At 40.3% G+C, this 21,020-nt stretch overlaps 2 protein-coding genes across 3 annotated transcripts in view; one reads left to right on the top strand and one right to left on the bottom strand.

The window, feature by feature from the left end:
* stk32c (serine/threonine kinase 32C) overlaps positions 1–21,020 on the bottom strand; it is a 108,426-nt gene that overhangs the window by 68,379 nt on the left and 19,027 nt on the right. Inside the window, exons 1-2 of one of the 2 annotated variants that reach the window (XM_087850376.1) lie at positions 3,834–4,611; positions 405–460 (exon numbers count right to left, since the gene is read on the bottom strand). Coding sequence is in view for 1 of the 2 variants with exons in the window: in XM_006799068.2 (XP_006799131.2) it covers positions 405–460 (56 nt within the window). In the remaining variant the exon portion in view is untranslated. Of the gene's footprint in view, positions 1–404; positions 461–3,833; positions 4,612–21,020 lie in introns of those variants that run through there. The other variant, XM_006799068.2, reaches the window with a different exon arrangement.
* LOC148100011 (uncharacterized) lies at positions 4,006–11,151 on the top strand. The gene has a single exon (XM_087850375.1). It carries the CDS (start codon positions 4,519–4,521, stop codon positions 10,015–10,017), a length of 5,499 nt encoding a protein of 1,832 aa, XP_087706501.1. The 5' UTR covers positions 4,006–4,518; the 3' UTR covers positions 10,018–11,151.

Below are 21,020 nucleotides of genomic sequence, written 5' to 3'. Positions count from 1 at the left end.
TGTGGGTAATTTGGTTTCACAAAATGCAGCGCGCACACACACACGCCAAGTTCTCCTCCTGCCTCTATTCAGCCCAACCGCGCGATGACAAATAGAGCCGCAGAATTGTGCTACTCTGTAATTAAATTGAGACGTGGGGTCAAAATTCCCAATAGATTGAGTGAGATGAAATATAAATTGGCTCTCCTCTAACTGACTTTATAGAAATAATTACATAAGCTGCATTTATAACTGTTATTAAATGAGCAAAAAAAAGGACGGCTTTGTTAAGCAGCATATGAGAACTAAAGTGTAATCCCAGCACATTTAGCTTAGTTTGCTTTGATTCTTTAGAGATGACGACTGTGGTGGGTGATTAAGGGCAAAGAATATACAAGTCGCATGAAAAATGGAGACCACATTACCTTTCCAAAGCTCCCCTTCCCGATGGCCCGCAGTATCTGGAAGTGGTCAAAGTTTACTGTGGAGAAAATGAGAAGCAGTCAGTGAGGACGTGTCAGTTTGAGTTGAGCTATAAAACAGGGAACATGACATGTACGGCACTGTGCAAAAGTCTTGAGCCACCCCTCATTTCTTTATTTGCTTCCAGGGATCCGGACTTCCCTATAATCTTTAAAGTGGTATTAAGGAATAGCTCTCCAGGCTTTTTAAAGTGTTTCTGATTTTTAATCCAGGGCTTGTATTTGACCCGTTTTTGTCTGTTAAGACACTTCACACTAATCTATGAAACATTCAAACATAAACACACACTTAAATCACGGAAAGGACCAGAAAACTTAACAAAGAACCAATTTTAAATTGTATCTTTACACATTTACTTGCAGCCTATTGCAAAAAAAACAAAACCCCACATAATTTGTTCCCACTTCTTAAGTTGAAGAATGCAGTTAATAACACCGTTAACACAGACTGACCTGGCAAAATACGAAAAAAAACGAGGGGGTGGTTCAAGACTTTTGCTCGGTACTGTATGAGAAATGGAAATCCAGACTCTCTATGCACTTCACAATGTATTGGTGCACTTTGGCAGTACCGTGAAGATTAAATGTTTTTTTTTCAAAGAATTAAAAAGTAGGAGCACAGTGGGAGAGATTAATGTGTATGTTGGATAATGAAACATGTGAAAGATGGAAAAGTAGAAATAATAAATCACAACAGTCAAAATGTGAAAAAACATTTTCCCTGGAGGATCTGTGCAGTGACACACCGTCGCAGTATCGACGATTAGCAAGCAAAACAAAATCCCAGAAATAACATTTGTTAAATGAAGACTTAGCTAAACTTTTTTAAACTTCACATCTGAATAACAAATAACACACGCAGCACATAGAAACAAATATCAAAAATGAGTTTGATCTAGATCGCAATAAAATTTGACACGTTTCCATAAGTTTTATGATCGACTTTTACAAGATCAAATTTGAGCAAGTAAAGACATTTCTCATGAAGACCAGAGGCAGGAGAGTTGTATTTCAGAAAGACATCAAGCTCAGAGCGCTGACTCATTCATCTTATTTTTTTTCCTATTTCAGTATGCATAGTAACACAGCCAGATGTTTTCATTCATTGCCACTGGAGCAGATGCATGTGTGTGTTCTGCAGACTGATTGAATCCTTCTGTACGCAGCTTAAAATGAGTCCTGAAGGACATGGTTGGATGGAAGTGGTGAGGAAGAGTGTCATGTTTTTTCCTCTGTAATAAATAAACAAAATAATAAGCACAAATATTTTTGTTTTGCAAATATATTATTTATGAGCGCTGAACATGTGATCAAGATTAGACGATAAATACAAGATTAATTTCACTATTCTGGTGTATTTCTACTTAACACCTACCTGACTCATTTTTGAATTAAATTAATGCAACATGTGAGACTAATATTTGTAATCAGATCTTAATTTATGCAATTTTAATTCCAAATTATCCATCATAGACCCCAGAAAAAGCATGAAAAAAAAGAACACCCAATCCATGATGTTAAAAAAGCCTTGATCATTAATAGCAAGTCTTTTTAATATTAACCAATATGAGTAAAGTTAGCTTAAAGGCAAAAAAATGCCAAAACCCTTGTTTTTCAGGCAGAGGAGAAAAAGATTCTGTGTAAGATAAAGAAGCATTTGAATTGTGCAAAGCTACTCTAGTAGAGTCCAAGAATAAGAATATCATGTTGGAAATGAACATGAAGATGATCAAAACGCATTCCCTCCAACAAATAAATACTATAGAGAGCAGAGCTGCTTCAACATTTAAAAAAAAACAAAAAAAAAAAACAACATCTTTGGCTGAGCACAAACACGAGTGCTCAGGAATCAGATTAACCAACAACAGACAACAGCCAAAATTTGTTTCAACAACTCAGAGTAAAGAGTAATTAGCTAACACTGTAACTGTTGGCCAGCAAAATCAACAGTTGCTAATTTTTACATTCAGCAGCTCATTACGACACTTAAAATAAATCTAATTAAGACATTTAAATGTTGGTTGTATTTTCCTTCCCGGTGCATGTGACAGGTTAAAACTTACACCTCCAAATGTAGTGGAACTGATTTGAACCAGAGGACTCAGCCACACTGTTACTATGTACTGCATAAACATGTTTACCGATGAAGGTAAACCAGATGCTGTCCTGACTGTGTGACTAAATTTTGTGCTGAAAGCATCAAATCAATTTAATGATTAACTTGCTATAAGAGGTTTTAACTCCACTTGTGACTTTTTCTGGGTTCATAAACCTTTTTCAGGGTCAACTTCAAGCACTTTGTAAGCACGTTCAATGTCAATTTTCAAACTTGGCCAGCACAAAAAAAGGATGCATATTTCACTTCGCATCACCTCAGTAAGACCATGTCAAAGGCCAAATTAAGTCTTCTCATCAGATCTTGATGCTTCTTTTTTATGTGACACAAAAAATAGGAGGGGAAAGATCTTGGCTTGTGTTGTTTTTTAAGTTTATTCATTCAAAACTAACTGTAAGACACTTCACTACATTGCAGTCTGTGTTGCTAAAGTCCCAAATTATCAAAGTGTCTTTAAAGTGTTTGTGATAATAACATCATGTACAGTAAGACAGGCACATAGAACAGCACTGACTGGGCTTTGAACAGATGACATACTCGGTTCAATTCAACATATAAGACTTGAAGAATGCACAAGCATCTTTCAAAAACCTATTTAATCAATCATCGGTGATATTATTATATACAATTATAATGTATTGTCCGTCTCCCTTAAATAAACAGGAAGCCTTAAGGTATGAAATAGTCATTTGTCTACTGTCTCAGTGGCTGATAGTGTCCCACAGGCCTTAATGTGAGTTTGAAGCAATTATGTTTAAGTTGTTTAACGATAAACAGATTTTGAATGAACTTCGGTAGCACAAAAAAGTGTATATTCTTTGTGTCCATATGGATCAGCCATATTACCAATATTTCCCCCTAAGGTTGCCAAAAGCACCAAGTTAAAACTTGAAAAAACTGCAGCAATACACAAAAATATAATCAATATTTTATTTATTCGGTGACTACGCCGCTTTTCCTTCGATCAGAAAGCTTGAGTTGGCTAGTTAAGCATCGGGCTAACGTATAAAGCTTTCACTTTGGGGAAGTAACTCGCAATACTGCTACTGCTGTGTAATCTTGGTTAAATTCACAGCATATTCCATAAATTACCCTGCAATAACTAACTGTTATAATAGCGGCACCGTATTGCATCACACTGAGTACATTTCAATCATTTATCCCACGAGTTTGCTAGCTAGCAAAATAATAAAAACAATTTTAAAAATTAGCATGTGTAACGTACACACTCGATAAAATTATTTACTAGGACTTACGCAAACTCCCCCATTGTGAAAACGTACAAATCCTTCTTGCAGACTCCTTTTATTTTTCGTTTTCCAGAAAACACTCATTAAAACGGCAACCTCCGGACACGTTAGTGCACTCACCCCCGACTGTTCGGGGAGGGAGAGGGTCACACATTGAAGAGACAACGTGCAGAGCTACAAGGCAGCCCAGGCAGAGAAATGCTGGGTTTAGACTTCTGTATCTGATAACAAAACTATTCAAAATCAGATAGTTATTTATGGTGAATGAAATACGGTTACAGTTTCACGAAGTTTTAAGCACCAAATCCGAAATCCACGCACTACAATATTAAAATCCAAGATTCTTTATTACTTTATACAGAAAAGCTGGATATGGTACGCAGAAAAAAACCCCCAAAAAACCAAAAAAAAAACCCAAATACAAATAAACGAACAAAAAGTTTTGTAACTGTCAGTTTCCTTTTAAAATTCAACAAAATTGAACAACGTTACACAAACAACTACGTGTGCGCATGCGCAACGCTTTGATTCCTTGTGATGCGGTAACTTTGCTTTGATCCTTTCTGACGTGGCAACTTTGCTTTGATCCCAAAACCCTTAAATAGGAGCGCTCACCTATTATACTTTATGGCTTAACGGACATTGACCTGACAGCAACGAAAACCCTTTCGAGAAGTTTTGAGAGCATTTTATGACAGAAACCAAAACAAGTTCAGTTTTGTTTCTCACCAATTCACAAAACAAGCAGACACGTTACACCATGTCAGCCAACCCATCCTTTGGCTCAGATGAGCTTGAAATAAGTCGTGGATCACAAAAATTCAACTGCAGTTTCCAAAACTCAGTTGAATTTCCACAAAAAGAACACGTCAACACCTCAGCAAACCCATCTTCCTCTGAAATATCATCTTCCTCTGAAGATGATTCTGAAATATCATCTTCCTCTGAAGACAATCTTGAAATACCTGAAGGGACCATTTTGGGAGATCACCACGTGGTAGAGGCTTTCCTTGGGGAAGGAGGCTTTGGTGTTGTGACCAAATGTCGCAATACAAAAAACAACCAAACTGTGGCTATTAAAGTCAACAAGAGAGACCCTAAAAATCTGCAACAGGCAAAACTGGAAATTTTCATCCTGGAGCAGCTGCGACGCTTGGATCCAGACAGGTGCAACATTGTTGAATGGAACGGCTATTTCCTTGATGGGGAGCGTATTTGCTTAAATTTTGAACTCCTCGACCAAAGCCTGTGGGACTACATAGGGGACCGGAATTACCAGGGTCTCCCAATAAGAGAACTCAGTCCAATTTTGCATCAGCTCGCAAATGCTCTGTTCCACCTGGGTTCTGTGGGAATAGTGCATGCTGACCTCAAATCTGGAAACATAATGGTTGTGAATCGCCATGAGTCTCCCGTCAAAGTCAAACTTATAGACTTTGGCCTCGCACGTCCCGCTTCTGCACTGATTCCTGGTCACTGTGTGGGGACGGTTGGTTTTTGTGCACCCGAGGTTATGCTTGGCATTCCATGTGATGAAGCAATTGACATGTGGGCTCTGGGGCTGGTAGCTGTGGAGCTTGCTACAGGGGTGCCTCTCTATCCTGGGAAAGACGATTATGATGTTTTGAGATTCATAACTGAAACCCAGGGTCAGCTACCAGATCATCTTCTAGAGTCTGGCGAGTACACTGATCTCTATTTCATCAAAGATAACAACAACGAACAGCGCTGGACATTTAAGACCAAAGAACTATTTCAATACGAGACAGATTATCAATCCAAGGAAACTCGATTTATAAAACTTAAGTGTCTCGATGACCTCGAAAAACTAATGAAGGTTAGGCGAGGACCTGAAAATGGCCAACAATTACTTGTCAGGCTAATCAAACAGATGTTGGCCTTGGAAGCAAATCAGCGCATAACACCTTCGGAGGTTCTGAAGCATCCCTTTTTCAACACTGGCCTCTCAGGGAGAGCCCCCTGCACTGACATGAATAGCACAGGGGGAGAAAACCTTGTGCTCTCTCAGCAGCCTTCAAGCTGGGAAAGTCATGGATCGCAAAAATTCAACTGCAGTTTCCAAAACTCAGTTGAATTTCCTCAAAAAGGACACGTCAACACCTCAGCCACCCCATCTTCCTCCGAAATATCATCTTCCTCTGAAGATGATCTTGAAATATCATCTTCCTCTGAAGATGAAATATCATCTTCCTCTGAAGATGATTCTGAAATATCATCTTCCTCTAAAGATGATCTTGAAATACCTGAAGGGACCATTTTGGGAGATCACCACGTGGTAGAGGCTTTCCTTGGGGAAGGAGGCTTTGGTGTTGTGACCAAATGTCGCAATACAAAAAACAACCAAACTGTGGCTATTAAAGTCAACAAGAGAGACGCTGAAAATCTGCAACAGGCAAAACTGGAAATTTTCATCCTGGAGCAGCTGCGACGCTTGGATCCAGACAGGTGCAACATTGTTGAATGGAACGGCTATTTCCTCGATGGGGAGCGTATTTGCTTAAATTTTGAACTCCTCGACCAAAGCCTGTCGGACTACATAAGGGACCGGAATTACCAGGGTCTCCCAATAAGAGAACTCAGTCCAATTTTGCATCAGCTCGCAAATGCTCTGTTCCACCTGGGTTCTGTGGGAATAGTGCATAGTGACCTCAAATCTGGAAACATAATGATTGTGAATCGCCATGAGTCTCCCGTCAAAGTCAAGCTTATAGACTTTGGCCTCGCACGTCCCGCTTCTGCACTGATTCCTGGTGACTGTGTGGGGACGGTTGGTTATTGTGCACCCGAGGTTATGCTTGGCATTCCATGTGATGAAGCAATTGACATGTGGGCTCTGGGGCTGGTAGCTGGGGAGCTTGTTACAGGGGTGCCTCTCTATCCTGGGAAAGACGATTATGATGTTTTGAGATTCATAACTGAAACCCAGGGTCAGCTACCAGATCATCTTCTAGAGTCTGGCGAGTACACTGATCTCTATTTCATCAAAGATAACTACAACGAACAGCGCTGGACATTTAAGACCAAAGAACTATTTCAATACGAGACAGATTATCAATCCAAGGAAACTCGATTAATAAAACTTAAGTGTCTCGATGACCTCGAAAAACTAATGAAGGTTAGGCGAGGACCTGAAAATGGCCAACAATTACTTGTCAGGCTAATCAAACAGATGTTGGCCTTGGATGCAAATCAGCGCATAACACCTTCGGAGGTTCTGAAGCATCCCTTTTTCAACACTGGCCTCTCAGGGAGAGCCCCCTGCACTGACATGAATAGCACAGGGGGAGAAAACCTTGTGCTCTCTCAGCAGCCTTCAAGCTGGGAAAGTCATGGATCGCAAAAATTCAACTGCAGTTTCCAAAACTCAGTTGAATTTCCTCAAAAAGGACACGTCAACACCTCAGCCACCCCATCTTCCTCCGAAATATCATCTTCCTCTGAAGATGATCTTGAAATATCATCTTCCTCTGAAGATGAAATATCATCTTCCTCTGAAGATGATTCTGAAATATCATCTTCCTCTAAAGATGATCTTGAAATACCTGAAGGGACCATTTTGGGAGATCACCACGTGGTAGAGGCTTTCCTTGGGGAAGGAGGCTTTGGTGTTGTGACCAAATGTCGCAATACAAAAAACAACCAAACTGTGGCTATTAAAGTCAACAAGAGAGACGCTGAAAATCTGCAACAGGCAAAACTGGAAATTTTCATCCTGGAGCAGCTGCGACGCTTGGATCCAGACAGGTGCAACATTGTTGAATGGAACGGCTATTTCCTCGATGGGGAGCGTATTTGCTTAAATTTTGAACTCCTCGACCAAAGCCTGTCGGACTACATAAGGGACCGGAATTACCAGGGTCTCCCAATAAGAGAACTCAGTCCAATTTTGCATCAGCTCGCAAATGCTCTGTTCCACCTGGGTTCTGTGGGAATAGTGCATAGTGACCTCAAATCTGGAAACATAATGATTGTGAATCGCCATGAGTCTCCCGTCAAAGTCAAGCTTATAGACTTTGGCCTCGCACGTCCCGCTTCTGCACTGATTCCTGGTGACTGTGTGGGGACGGTTGGTTATTGTGCACCCGAGGTTATGCTTGGCATTCCATGTGATGAAGCAATTGACATGTGGGCTCTGGGGCTGGTAGCTGGGGAGCTTGTTACAGGGGTGCCTCTCTATCCTGGGAAAGACGATTATGATGTTTTGAGATTCATAACTGAAACCCAGGGTCAGCTACCAGATCATCTTCTAGAGTCTGGCGAGTACACTGATCTCTATTTCATCAAAGATAACTACAACGAACAGCGCTGGACATTTAAGACCAAAGAACTATTTCAATACGAGACAGATTATCAATCCAAGGAAACTCGATTAATAAAACTTAAGTGTCTCGATGACCTCGAAAAACTAATGAAGGTTAGGCGAGGACCTGAAAATGGCCAACAATTACTTGTCAGGCTAATCAAACAGATGTTGGCCTTGGATGCAAATCAGCGCATAACACCTTCGGAGGTTCTGAAGCATCCCTTTTTCAACACTGGCCTCTCAGGGAGAGCCCCTTGCACTGACATGAATAGCACAGGGGGAGAAAACTTTGTGCTCTCTCAGCAGCCTTCAAGCTGGGAAAGTCATGGATCGCAAAAATTCAACTGCAGTTTCCAAAACTCAGTTGGATTTCCTCAAAAAGGACACGTCAACACCTCAGCCACCCCATCTTCCTCCGAAATATCATCTTCCTCTGAAGATGATTCTGAAATATCATCTTCCTCTGAAGATGATTCTGAAATATCATCTTCCTCTGAAGATGATTCTGAAATATCATCTTCCTCTAAAGATGATTCTGAAATATCATCTTCCTCTGAAGATCATCTTGAAATACCTGAAGGGACCATTTTGGGAGATCACCACGTGGTAGAGGCTTTCCTTGGGGAAGGAGGCTTTGGTGTTGTGACCAAATGTCGCAATACAAAAAACAACCAAACTGTGGCTATTAAAGTCAACAAGAGAGACGCTGAAAATCTGCAACAGGCAAAACTGGAAATTTTCATCCTGGAGCAGCTGCGACGCTTGGATCCAGACAGGTGCAACATTGTTGAATGGAACGGCTATTTCCTCGATGGGGAGCGTATTTGCTTAAATTTTGAACTCCTCGACCAAAGCCTGTCGGACTACATAAGGGACCGGAATTACCAGGGTCTCCCAATAAGAGAACTCAGTCCAATTTTGCATCAGCTCGCAAATGCTCTGTTCCACCTGGGTTCTGTGGGAATAGTGCATAGTGACCTCAAATCTGGAAACATAATGATTGTGAATCGCCATGAGTCTCCCGTCAAAGTCAAGCTTATAGACTTTGGCCTCGCACGTCCCGCTTCTGCAGTGATTCCTGGTGACTGTGTGGGGACGGTTGGTTATTGTGCACCCGAGGTTATGCTTGGCATTCCATGTGATGAAGCAATTGACATGTGGGCTCTGGGGCTGGTAGCTGGGGAGCTTGTTACAGGGGTGCCTCTCTATCCTGGGAAAGACGATTATGATGTTTTGAGATTCATAACTGAAACCCAGGGTCAGCTACCAGATCATCTTCTAGAGTCTGGCGAGTACACTGATCTCTATTTCATCAAAGATAACAACAACGAACAGCGCTGGACATTTAAGACCAAAGAACTATTTCAATACGAGACAGATTATCAATCCAAGGAAACTCGATTAATAAAACTTAAGTGTCTCGATGACCTCGAAAAACTAATGAAGGTTAGGCGAGGACCTGAAAATGGCCAACAATTACTTGTCAGGCTAATCAAACAGATGTTGGCCTTGGATGCAAATCAGCGCATAACACCTTCGGAGGTTCTGAAGCATCCCTTTTTCAACACTGGCCTCTCAGGGAGAGCCCCTTGCACTGACATGAATAGCACAGGGGGAGAAAACTTTGTGCTCTCTCAGCAGCCTTCAAGCTGGGAAAGTCATGGATCGCAAAAATTCAACTGCAGTTTCCAAAACTCAGTTGGATTTCCTCAAAAAGGACACGTCAACACCTCAGCCACCCCATCTTCCTCCGAAATATCATCTTCCTCTGAAGATGATCTTGAAATATCATCTTCCTCATCTTCCTCTGAAGCATCCCTTTTTTCAACACTGGCCTCTCTAGGAGACCATCCTGCACCGACATGAATAGCACAGGGGTATAAAAACCTTGTGCTTTCTCAGCAATCATCTGATTGTCTGGGTGTCCAAAACTCTAGGGAAGCTAGCAATTCTTGTGAACAAAAGCCCAAAGTAATAACAACAACAAAAACAACCAATGAATATGGTCTTAAACTTGGGCACAATTGGCCTTAAAATCCATTCACTAATCACTCAATATTCAAAGCGGAGCAGCAGTCAACTTACCATCACATCAGTCCTTCAATCAGACCTACAACAAATGTCTTCCTTCTCTCACCCCAACCGGTCGCAGCAGATGGCCGCCCCTCCCTGAGCCTGGTTCTGCTGGAGGTTTCTTCCTTTTAAAAGGGAGTTTTTCCTCCCCACTGTCACCAAAGTGCTTGCTCATAGGGGGTCATATGATTGTTGGGTTCTCTGTATGTATTATTGTACGGTCTACCATACAATAATACATACAGCCTTGAAGTGACTGATGGTGTGATTTGCTGCTATATGAATTCAATAAAATTGAATTGAATTGAATTCAAGATGAATTTGGAACTAATTGGAAATAAACTGGATATGAATTAATTAATTTGAGCATCAAATAATTGTTGTTTGTACTTCTTTATAAATATAGTGCTACTCTTCTACTGTTTAAATTGCTACTGTTTAAAATTGACTCGTTTATTCATTCACTCGAGCATAAAAACACACACACACACACATATACTGTACAGTACCAGTCAGTGCTTACATACTAGGTCTTTCCCCTACATTTTCATGCTCTCTGGTACAAATGCCTGTTACTAGAGCTAAATGGTCTCAATGTACTCTCACAGTTATTGAACTGTACAAATGCATACAAAATAACGCTCACGTAAACATAACTGTGCACTAGTTTGCCCTTATTGCTGCAGTTTGTTTCAAATCACTTTGAATAAAGCTCAGCTTCTCTCAAGCTCTCTCTTTCACACACACACACACACACACACACACACACACACACACAGTAACGTTTCAGCATCTTGTCTTGTAAACTTTTAACCTTTCAGTCAAACCTGTTTTGAAGACGAATAGGTGTGCCACTTTCTTCTGTCCAACGATACATAATAAAAACTTAACCTCTGAATTGCTCCTCCTATTTCTAAGTTCTAACAATATCCCTTCTTAAGATCTTGATTAAGACCAGAGTAAACTAAATGGATGAATGGACACTAGAAACAATGTTCGGAGAGTAAAGTATCTCTTATTTTAAGCCTCATCTATTTAAACGATGTGGTGTCTGTTTTGTAAATCATCAGCTTTTTACAGCTGAGAGGAAACAGTCAGCTGGAGGTTTCAGAAAGAGTCATCCCTACAGCTGCAACCCCCAATACCAGTATACCTGGGACTTCTGATCCTCTCCAGATACACAGGGAAGTACCTGATGCAGCTCATTTTGGTACTGCAATCACAAAAGCATTTAGAAAATGTATTAGAGGATAATAAAGTGTTTTCATATTCTTGACCAAGCAGAAAAACATATTTTAGCATATAAATTAGCACTCTCTTCTAAACAAGTCCTTCAGCATGCTGATGTTAAAAATATAATAAAAGGCATCTGTCAAATTGCTAAAAGTACTAATTACAGTGTATTTTAATTGTTTCTAGTACTTTAATTCATGCAGTGTTTTTGTTTACGTTCATCAAAGACAAAATATGTAAAACAATTAATAATGAAGATGTTTAAACACTTTACGAAAGAGAAAAAATATCCAGCTGTAACTATAGCATGCATCAGCTCAGTAGTTGAGATCACAGCTCACTGCGAGGAAAGTCTTTATGCTGGTACACAAATGAGCCTCGAAACTGCAACTAAACTGTCACTGCGAGGCAGAGCTGTGGTGGTAATAAGGACAATGTCAAGCACAATGAAACCTCTGCACAAGCATTTTCCTGACAGGAACAGATCCATTATTACTATTATTATAAGATTATTTCATGTATCACAGATTATCATCACATATTATTGTCACTTCCTACATCCATCTATGAAAGTACTAAAGAAGAAGCTGAAGGCTCCAAGATAAGCTCTTTGTCTATAGAGAGGATGTAGCCCTGAATTTATGAGACAGGTAAAGATACCAAAATACAAAAACAGATACAAAAAACTGCACGAAAATGTAAATGTAACCTATATATAAAATATATTTTTTTTAAAAATAACAAAGTAAATAAACATAAAGATTTATAAAAAAAATATGTACAAAAAACAAAATATGTAGCCAAAATACCAAAACCACAGAACAAAAGAGAAATAGGCACTTTTCTAAACACTGTACACTGCCAGGTTTCCTGTTCAAGGTTAACCCTGCATGTGCAGACTCCAGCTGTGGTAATGTGGGCGGATGAAGATGGTCACTGATGGACCTCCACCCCTGCCTTCTGGTCATCTGTGTTACTGATTAAGACTTACCTCTGCTCTGCGCATGTGCATGTGCATGTGTGTGTGCATGTGTAACAGCAGGCGTGATGCCAACTCATGCAGCTTCTCCTTATAAGTCACTCAGCACCCTCTCCGTGTAGACAAAGAGCAATAATGGGAGAAAAAAGACACAGACTGGACTCCTCCAGGCAGACCCATTGCTAACCAGCCTCTGAGTGCTGAATGAGAAGGCAGACCCCCGCCATGCCAGGTGATTTCAAAGACAAGGGTGTGTTTTCTGTAGTTTGTCTGGGAGACAGTCTGATACGCTCCCTCTGTACATAGCTAATCCCCTCATATGGCACGGCTCAGACTGCACCTGAGGGCCAAAACACAGAGGCACTGTAGCATGAATGTAGCTCTATGCAATATTAAAAAGGATAAAGAAAAGGAAATAAAAATTGAATCTAGCGCAGTGTTTTCATAGATTCACCAGGTCTTTCTCCCAGCGAGAGCGATGATTCAGCTTCTCATCTGGGTCCTGTGCCAGTATAGCATATATTAGCAGATGGATAAACAGGTTTGGAAATCCCTTCCCCGTACTAAGGTTTGTGACATCAGAAGTGAGGAGGCTGTGTGGCAATTTTTGTGCCTTTACCAAAGTGACGTTCCAATATTCACACCTGCTTCGCGGACTCATGGTCCAGGCCTGCAGAGGTGACAAAGTAAGTTGTGCTTGAACTTTTCTTTCGAGGTCTCTTCTTTGATTCTCAAACTTTTTCCTCCACACACATTCACGTGGCAACATAATGAGTGGCTTCCAGGAGAGACTCGCCCTTTCAAACTAATGATTCATCAATAATGTTTAGCCAGAATTGAAGCATCTCAATACACAGCATGTCTGTGCTCTGGCACTCCTTGAGTCAAAAGATCTAACAGCTCCAACCAGATGTTTTAGCTGTGCTCCAGTTGTTGTTTGTTGGGTAAAAACTGGTTACTCAAAGTTCATTATGAGTTTGTTTTGCTTTGTAGTTTTAATTGGCATGTTTATCTCTGTTTACTTCATACAGCTCATATCTTCTTAATAATAGTATGCAGGTTGAACGCCACAACTGGTTGTCTTAAGGTTGACTTAAAATAAAGAATAGAAACCAAACTGTGAACGTTGGGAGTTAAATTAACTTTAAGGTGATTGGCTGATGACCAAAGCACATCATAGTTTGGACCATTTGCATGTGTATATGTTAGTACGACTGTATGGTTGATTTGAAAATGTAAAGTTATTTTTAACGTGTGGCTTTTATTCAAACTCTGAAGCACTTTGTAACTCTGTGATTTGCTCTACAAATAAGGGTCCATCAAGTTATGAATCCATCAGCACATCCATGATTCCTATATCACCTTCCAAATGTGCTCTATTAGACTGAGATCTGCTGACGACAGTGGCCATTAGAGTATACTGAACTCACTGTCATGTTTAAGAAAACAGTTTAAGATGATCTAAGATTTGTGACACGGCACGCTGTTCTGCTGGAATCAGCCATGAGAGGAGAGGTACACTGTTCTCATAAAGAGATGGACATGTTCAGCATGTTAATACTAGTATTATTGCTACTCGGTTGGTGCTAAGGGGCCCAAAATGTGCCAAGAAAATAGCCCCCACACACTGACACCACCACCGCTAGTCTGCACAGCTGACATAAGGCAGGATGGACCCATCCTTTCATGCTATTTATGCCAAATTCTGATCCAACCATCTGCATGTCAGAGCAGAAATCGAGACTCATCAGACCAGGGAACATTTTTCCAATCTTCTCATGTCAAATTTTGAGAACTGTAGCTTCAGTTTCCTGTTCTTAGCTGACCGGCGTGGCACATGGTGTGGTCTTCTGCTGCTGTAACGCATCTGCTTCAAGATTCAACATGTTGTGCAAGATGCTCTTCTGCATTCTTTGGTTGTAACAAATGGTTGTATGAGCTACGGTTGCCTTCCTATCTGCCATTTTTCTCTGACCTTTGACATCAATAAGGCAGTTTTCTCAAGAGAACTGCCGTTCACTGGATATTTTCTCTTTTTGTCACCGAAAAGTCAACAGATCAGCAGTTTCCAGCCCAGCATCAGCAGCTATGCCACCTTTCTCCCCTATTCTGATGCTTGGTTTAAACTTCATCATGTCTACATGCCTAAATACACCAAGTTGCTCCCATGTGATTGGCTGATTAGATATTTGTCTTAACAAGCAGCTCCGCACATGTATCTAACAAAGTGGCTGGTAAATTTATCTTGTGTTATGGCTCCACACTAGTAAACTTGGTCTTTTTTCCAATTTAACATCAGTCAAAAAATATGAAGGGTTAAGAAAAGATTAAATCAACTGTGAACTTCTCCTCACAGGGTTCATGCTTTCACCGAAGACTTGAATCTGAATCTGCCTCCAATAAAAGGAGGCCAACCTTCACACAGCACTGAGACACGCTGCTGGCGTGATGTCTCAGATGCTATTCACAAATGAAACCTAACAAATATTCATTCAGCATCTTAAGAAATGATTTTACGCAGTTCACCATGACACAATCAAAACCATCCACCTCCACTGTTTTTCTTTTTAAGTTTGTTTTTTGGTAACCATCGATCTATGTACCCAGTATCACAGCACTTCCTCGAAGTATGAGTCACTGGGTAATGGGAAACGAAACAAAAGTCCCCCCTCCTCCTCCTTTTATCCAGCCTGGTGAAAGGAGCTGCTCTTTACACAAAGGGGTAAAGGACTACAGGCCTTGTTCCATGCTGAGGGGGTAATTATTGTGGACATAGCCATTCCTTCATGCACAAGGTTGAGAGAAAAGAATTGTAGAAGCTATATAGGTCACTGAGGCTTTAAATCACAACATATAGTGGACCACCACTAAGCTGGCTAAGGTAAAGTGCCTGCAGTTCAGTCAATAAATGGCTATAGTATAAATATCCACCTTAACATACATCAGGGAGCTTTTTATTTACTTGTGAAATGTAATCAAATTCTGTGTAACCAACTATTCTAATGTGATTTTAATGAAAGTACTTTCATACTACTCACAGTGAGTGTCCTGCACACTCTTCAAGTGTTTGATTTCAGCTCCCTCAGCGGGTGTTGAAGCAGATGATTAAAGGACAGAGGACATCCATTCATTAAACAAACAAGGGATCTCTTCATGGTACATCCACACGACACAAGAAAGGCTTCAATTACCTTCATCTACTCTACGATGACGCTTGGGAAAATTATCTTAAAATCGATAGAAGACTGCTGGTTGTATTTTCAATTTGTGCCACGTCACAAGTGGTACTCTAGAGAAACAAGTAAGATGATGGTGAATGAGGCTGGTTTCTTTTTTTTTAAAGTATCTGCAGCAAACAGCATGCGGCCTCTATCTATCGCACTCAGTTTTCACTGGACACTTCACAAAAGTCTTAGTGAATGTTAGTGAATGGAATTACTATGGAGGTAATGGGAGAATGACAACATCTATTCCTCCTATGTGGGCCGTAAGCTCCTGAAACACAAGGATAATATGCTGAGCAGGCTCCACAGGGGTCCTCGATGGGGGGATTGGCTCCTGTGGAGGTGTTGATGTTGGCATAAAACCCATGTCAGGTGACAGAGAAAGTGAGAGTGTGTGTGGTCATGTATACTACCATGCAAATCTTTGGGATAGTTTTCCATCTCTCATGGAAAGTCATACTTTTATTAATGACATGAAAAGTGACTAGAAAAATCAACATCAAGAATTTCATTAGGTTTTTCTGCAAAAATCTCACTTTCTCATATTCTGTAGTGCTTATACTTTGATCATTTCAGCTGCTCCCTTGTCACAAGGAAGTCACCACAGCAGATAGCGCCACATGTTTGATTTGGCAAAGTTTTATTTTGTACTGCTTGCACATGTTTTGCAAATTTGCCTTTGTACACTATCACAGTGGGTTTTAATTCAACGCCTGTTTTGCATGAACTGATTAGGAATTGGAGCCATTTTCATACAAAGTCCAGAATTTTCAGATGGGATGTCAGTTTCACGGGAAGGTGAGGCCTCCGGCATCGTCATTTCCAGACAAATTAAGCAGGTAAATGTAGTTGCTCGGCAAACTCTTAAAAACTCTCAAGTGTTTCCTAAATTATTAATCTGATACATTTCAAAAAAGAAATAAAGTACTGCCAATGAAAGAGAAGCTACCCATGAAAAGAAAGGCTGGATTAATCTAAAAGCCTGGAAAGAAATATTATTTGAACAGATGAAACCAAGAAAAACTTGTACTACATTTGAGGGATGAGTCTGGAGGAGGGAAAACAGGTCATGATCTGTCAAAGACGGTGGATGAAATGCTATGGCATGAGCACATATGGCTGCCAGTCTTAGTTTATCACTAGTGTTTTTTGATGATGTGGATGCTGATAGAAGTAGCAGGATGAAGGGTTTGCGTGTACAAAACTGGCTGTAATTCTCTAAACAGTTAATGTAGCACTTTTGTTAAATCCCTGCACGTCAATCACATCCTAATTGTTTGATCTCAAATTCACTGTCGGTACGTACGGATGCAAAATACCAAAAATGCGTCACTGTCCAAATACTTATGGACCAAACTGCATATATGACAGAAAATAAGAAGCAGCATTATAGAAGCACTTTAAGATGCAGACTTTTGAGTTTAATGTCACAGTTAAACAGCATAACCCAGCTTCCACCACCTGTTAGCGGTGCATCTAATATAACTCTAAACTCTGCTAATGGATGTTTTTGGCAAATGCACCCTGACTCTTATGCTTTTATGCATCTAAGCTTGAAGCAGACATTTTCTAACGCCGTTGTCTTTGCTTGTTTTCATCTTAGTCCGAGCTGTGAAAGTGCTCCATCACCTCAAGCTATGTAAGGAGAAAATGAATATGATTTCAGCCTCCAGAACCAGAGCTGCTCCATATAGCTCATCTCAGTCCAGAAACACCATCTAATCATCCGTCAGCGTCTTTGCCTTTCCGTCACTACTGATAACATTCAGAGAAACGCTGTATCGCTTACTACTCTGCAGCACGGAGCGTGGATCTGTTCTCGCACCTTTGTTGCTCCGGAGCAACTTCAAAACAAAAATGAACAAAAAAAAAAAATCCAATAACCTTGATGGTAATAGCTCGGGGAGCTTCATACAAGCTCATGAAAAACTCCACTTGTTTCTATGATGGTTGCACTCAATAGAATCAACTGTAACACAGACGATGATTAAAGCAAAAACAGGGAAGGTGAAAAAGGTGAAAACGAGGAGGGCACCTTCCTGACCATGATGAAAAATGCATTATGCAATTAGATCATTAACCTTGCTAATAACACACCGGGAGATAATGAATTAGAGAGACAACTTTCAAAGCCATTTTCTTTAACTAGGGTTTTATTAAAGGAAAATCCAAAGCAAACTGAAGCTCAGTTAAATGCATAGTTTGTATTTAACACAGGAGAGGAGGAGGAATATGCTGAGGCATGCAAACATTTCAGTAATATATAAGAGCTAATATGACTTTAATGTGCAGCACAAATTTGGACATTAATTATAAATCCTGAGATAATGTAATCTTCATCAGAGGTTCTTTATTCTTTATTAATCACCATCACAGCTGCTGCTCCCTGCATGAAAGAAAGAAAAAAAAAAAAAGTTGTTGAGAGAAGGAGTGGTGGCCATCGATCCAGAGTGATGAATTATGAGCTCCACTCATATGTAAGTAACCACAGATAAGAGAGCTTTGACAGAATCAAGTATAAACAGATGCTGGGGGCTGTTTATCATGAAGGACGCAAGTTTGTGTTATTTATGAAATATCCTCTACTTGAGAAACATTAGCTGGGCTGGTTTACGGCGTTGTAGTTTCATCCTGGCATAGAAGTGTATTTAAAATGTTAAAAATGGGAAGACCTCCCTTGTTTTAGTCAAAAATTCATTTTGTTTCATGTCTGTAATTATGAAAATGTTGAAGAAATGAATATCTCCTCTAACCTTACACCCCAAGCTTTCTTCTGAGAAGCACTATTAGATAGTGGAGAGAATAACTGAACACCAGTTAGGCTCAAGGTACAACCACTGAGAGGACTGTTAGGGTTTGTGTGTCCCATCATTTGTGTCTTGGATGGTGTTCAATATACCCCAGTAGCCCCAAAAGGTTGAGACTCTGGTAAAAATGTAAATAAAAGCTGAATGCAATGAATTGTGAAGGTAGAACATAGAAGACCTATCAAATGTTTAAACTGACACAATGTATCATTTTAACAAACAAATGAGGTCAATCTCGGCTAAAGAGAAGAGGGACCATCCAGTTTGTTATCAGCACTCAGTTCAAAAGCCTACATCTCGGTTGGTGTGGACATGCCTATTAATGCCTAAGGAACTGACAGCTTGCACCATCAGTGCTGAACAATATCTACAGGTTTTAGAGCAACTGGTCAGGGAAGGGCCCTAACTTTTTGGGGTTCTTTTTTGTTAGTGCCATCAAATCATTTTTTTTTCTTAAATTGTTAGATTTTGTCCGCTTAAAGATTTCACGTGTTTTTTAGGTTTCATTGTGAATAAACTGGGTTTAGAACAGGGGTAGGCAACTCCAGGCCTCAAGTGCCGGTGTCCTGGAGGTTTTAGATGTGTCCATGATCCATCACAGCTGATTTAAAGGGCTAAATGACTCCTCAGCATTTCTTGAAGTTCTCCAGAGGCCTGGTAATGAACTAATCATTTGATTCAGGTGTGTTAACCCAGGGTGCGATCTAAAACCTGCAGGACACCAGCACTCGAGGCCTGGAGTTGCCTACCCCTGGTTTAGAATTTGCAACTCTCATAGGGTATTTTACAAAGCATCAGAACATTTTTGGAATTGAAGTTGTAAATTTTTATGGTTGAATTTTTACTTTTTAAAAGACTGTTCAGACCCTTTCCCCCTGCTCCGTACAGGGAATAAATGTTTTTTTAAAAAGAAAGAAAAAAAACATTGGTATCAACTTTGGTCAAAATGGGTATTTTAAAAATCTGTATCAGTATCCACTACAATTTCACAACTACTGCATTCCTTGAATAGATACATTCATCTGCACATATAAACACGAGATCTCATCTTCTACTATGAGGCCTCAAATTTCACCACGACTTCCCCAAAGAGGATATACCAAAGTGGAAGAGAATTATCACATAATCAATAAACTGGACTGTGATACTGTTCGACTATCATGGATCCAGCTGGGGTAGAATAATACCAAGAACTGTGAAGGAGGCGAAGCACTACACTAATGGGGATGCAACATAATATTGCTGATATCAGTAAAACTTGAATATATGAACACCAATGAAGGAAGATCTCAGGGATTTACAATGGTCAGAGTGATCGCCAACAGCCTGGTGATCAAGCTTTTCAGAATGTTTGCCCGTTAATTCATCGAATCGCTGCTATCAAATATTATCAGATTCAAATTTAATTGAATTAGCCTTACTATAGTTTCACGATAAAACTGTGGAGAAGACTATCCAACTCTAGACTCATCTATGTACCACCACTTAATGCAAAGATGCTGAGCTGGTAATACTAGATCTCACTAAGAGTCAGTCATTTAGAATCTGTATCAGGAGGCATCATTCCCTTTCTAAACTACTACTTATTAGTTATTTAGGATAACTAGGGTTGGGGTCGGAGTTGGGTAGTTGCCTGTTTTTGTGGGCGTTTTGTTGCTAATTGTTGCTCACAAACTCTTAGGATTGGGAATTTTGTTCATTAAAAGCCTTTTAAACATCCCACATTACATAGTATTGAGGAATGCTCTCACCAGAATTTAACACCAATTTCTCATTTAGGATACCATTGTGTTTGTAATCAAGCAGGAAAACCCATAGAGGTGATTCACCTTGTGATAAATGACTGCCTAGTTTGCGTGCCAATGCACCAGACATGCTCTCTGCTTAATAATGCAATACACTGATGGAAAGTTTGCAGTTGCCCCGGGGTTCGTGCAAACAAATAAATCAAAATGGGAAAATGAGTTGTGAAATATCTGTAATAATGACCAAATATCAAGGTACAGCCGAGTCCCTTTTAGGATGTAAAGCAGCTCGCTGCAGAAAGTGAACCCTGAAATGTTAATACAGAGCGCATTTAGAGTACGACCCAGCCATCAAATCACACTGAGTGAATGCACGCTGTGTGGACAAGCCCATTGGAGTGGGATCAAAAAACCTCCTAGCATCGATCCCTTCCTGTTACGTCTTTTGAGAATATGCTTCTGCTCCTAATCCAATCCTATGCTGTCTGCTCTGTGCTATGTTATCAGTGCATGTACAAGCCATTTCTCAGAGCTTTGCAGACAGGTTTCCATTTGCATAGACAGTGCACAGAACCAATATGCCATATCCTTGGAAGGTTTATTGCATTTGCAGCACGCACTGTTGGATGATGAGGGCTATGTGCTTTGTGCGACTTGTCATTGCGGTAGAAGAATCAGAGTGTGAGTGCATGTGACTCTTCGCTGTGCATGTGACACACAGCGCAACCAAGTAAGACCTGCTTGCTTCACAGCAGCTTCTTCTCCCACATGATTACTGAATATTTTATGGCAGTAGTAAGCCATATTT

The sequence above is a fragment of the Neolamprologus brichardi genome, chromosome 13 (genome assembly GCF_056152115.1).
Source record: "Neolamprologus brichardi isolate AB-2024 chromosome 13, ASM5615211v1, whole genome shotgun sequence".
Lineage (NCBI taxonomy): Eukaryota > Metazoa > Chordata > Actinopteri > Cichliformes > Cichlidae > Neolamprologus > Neolamprologus brichardi.
This window is presented reverse-complemented; position numbering and strand designations above follow the sequence as displayed.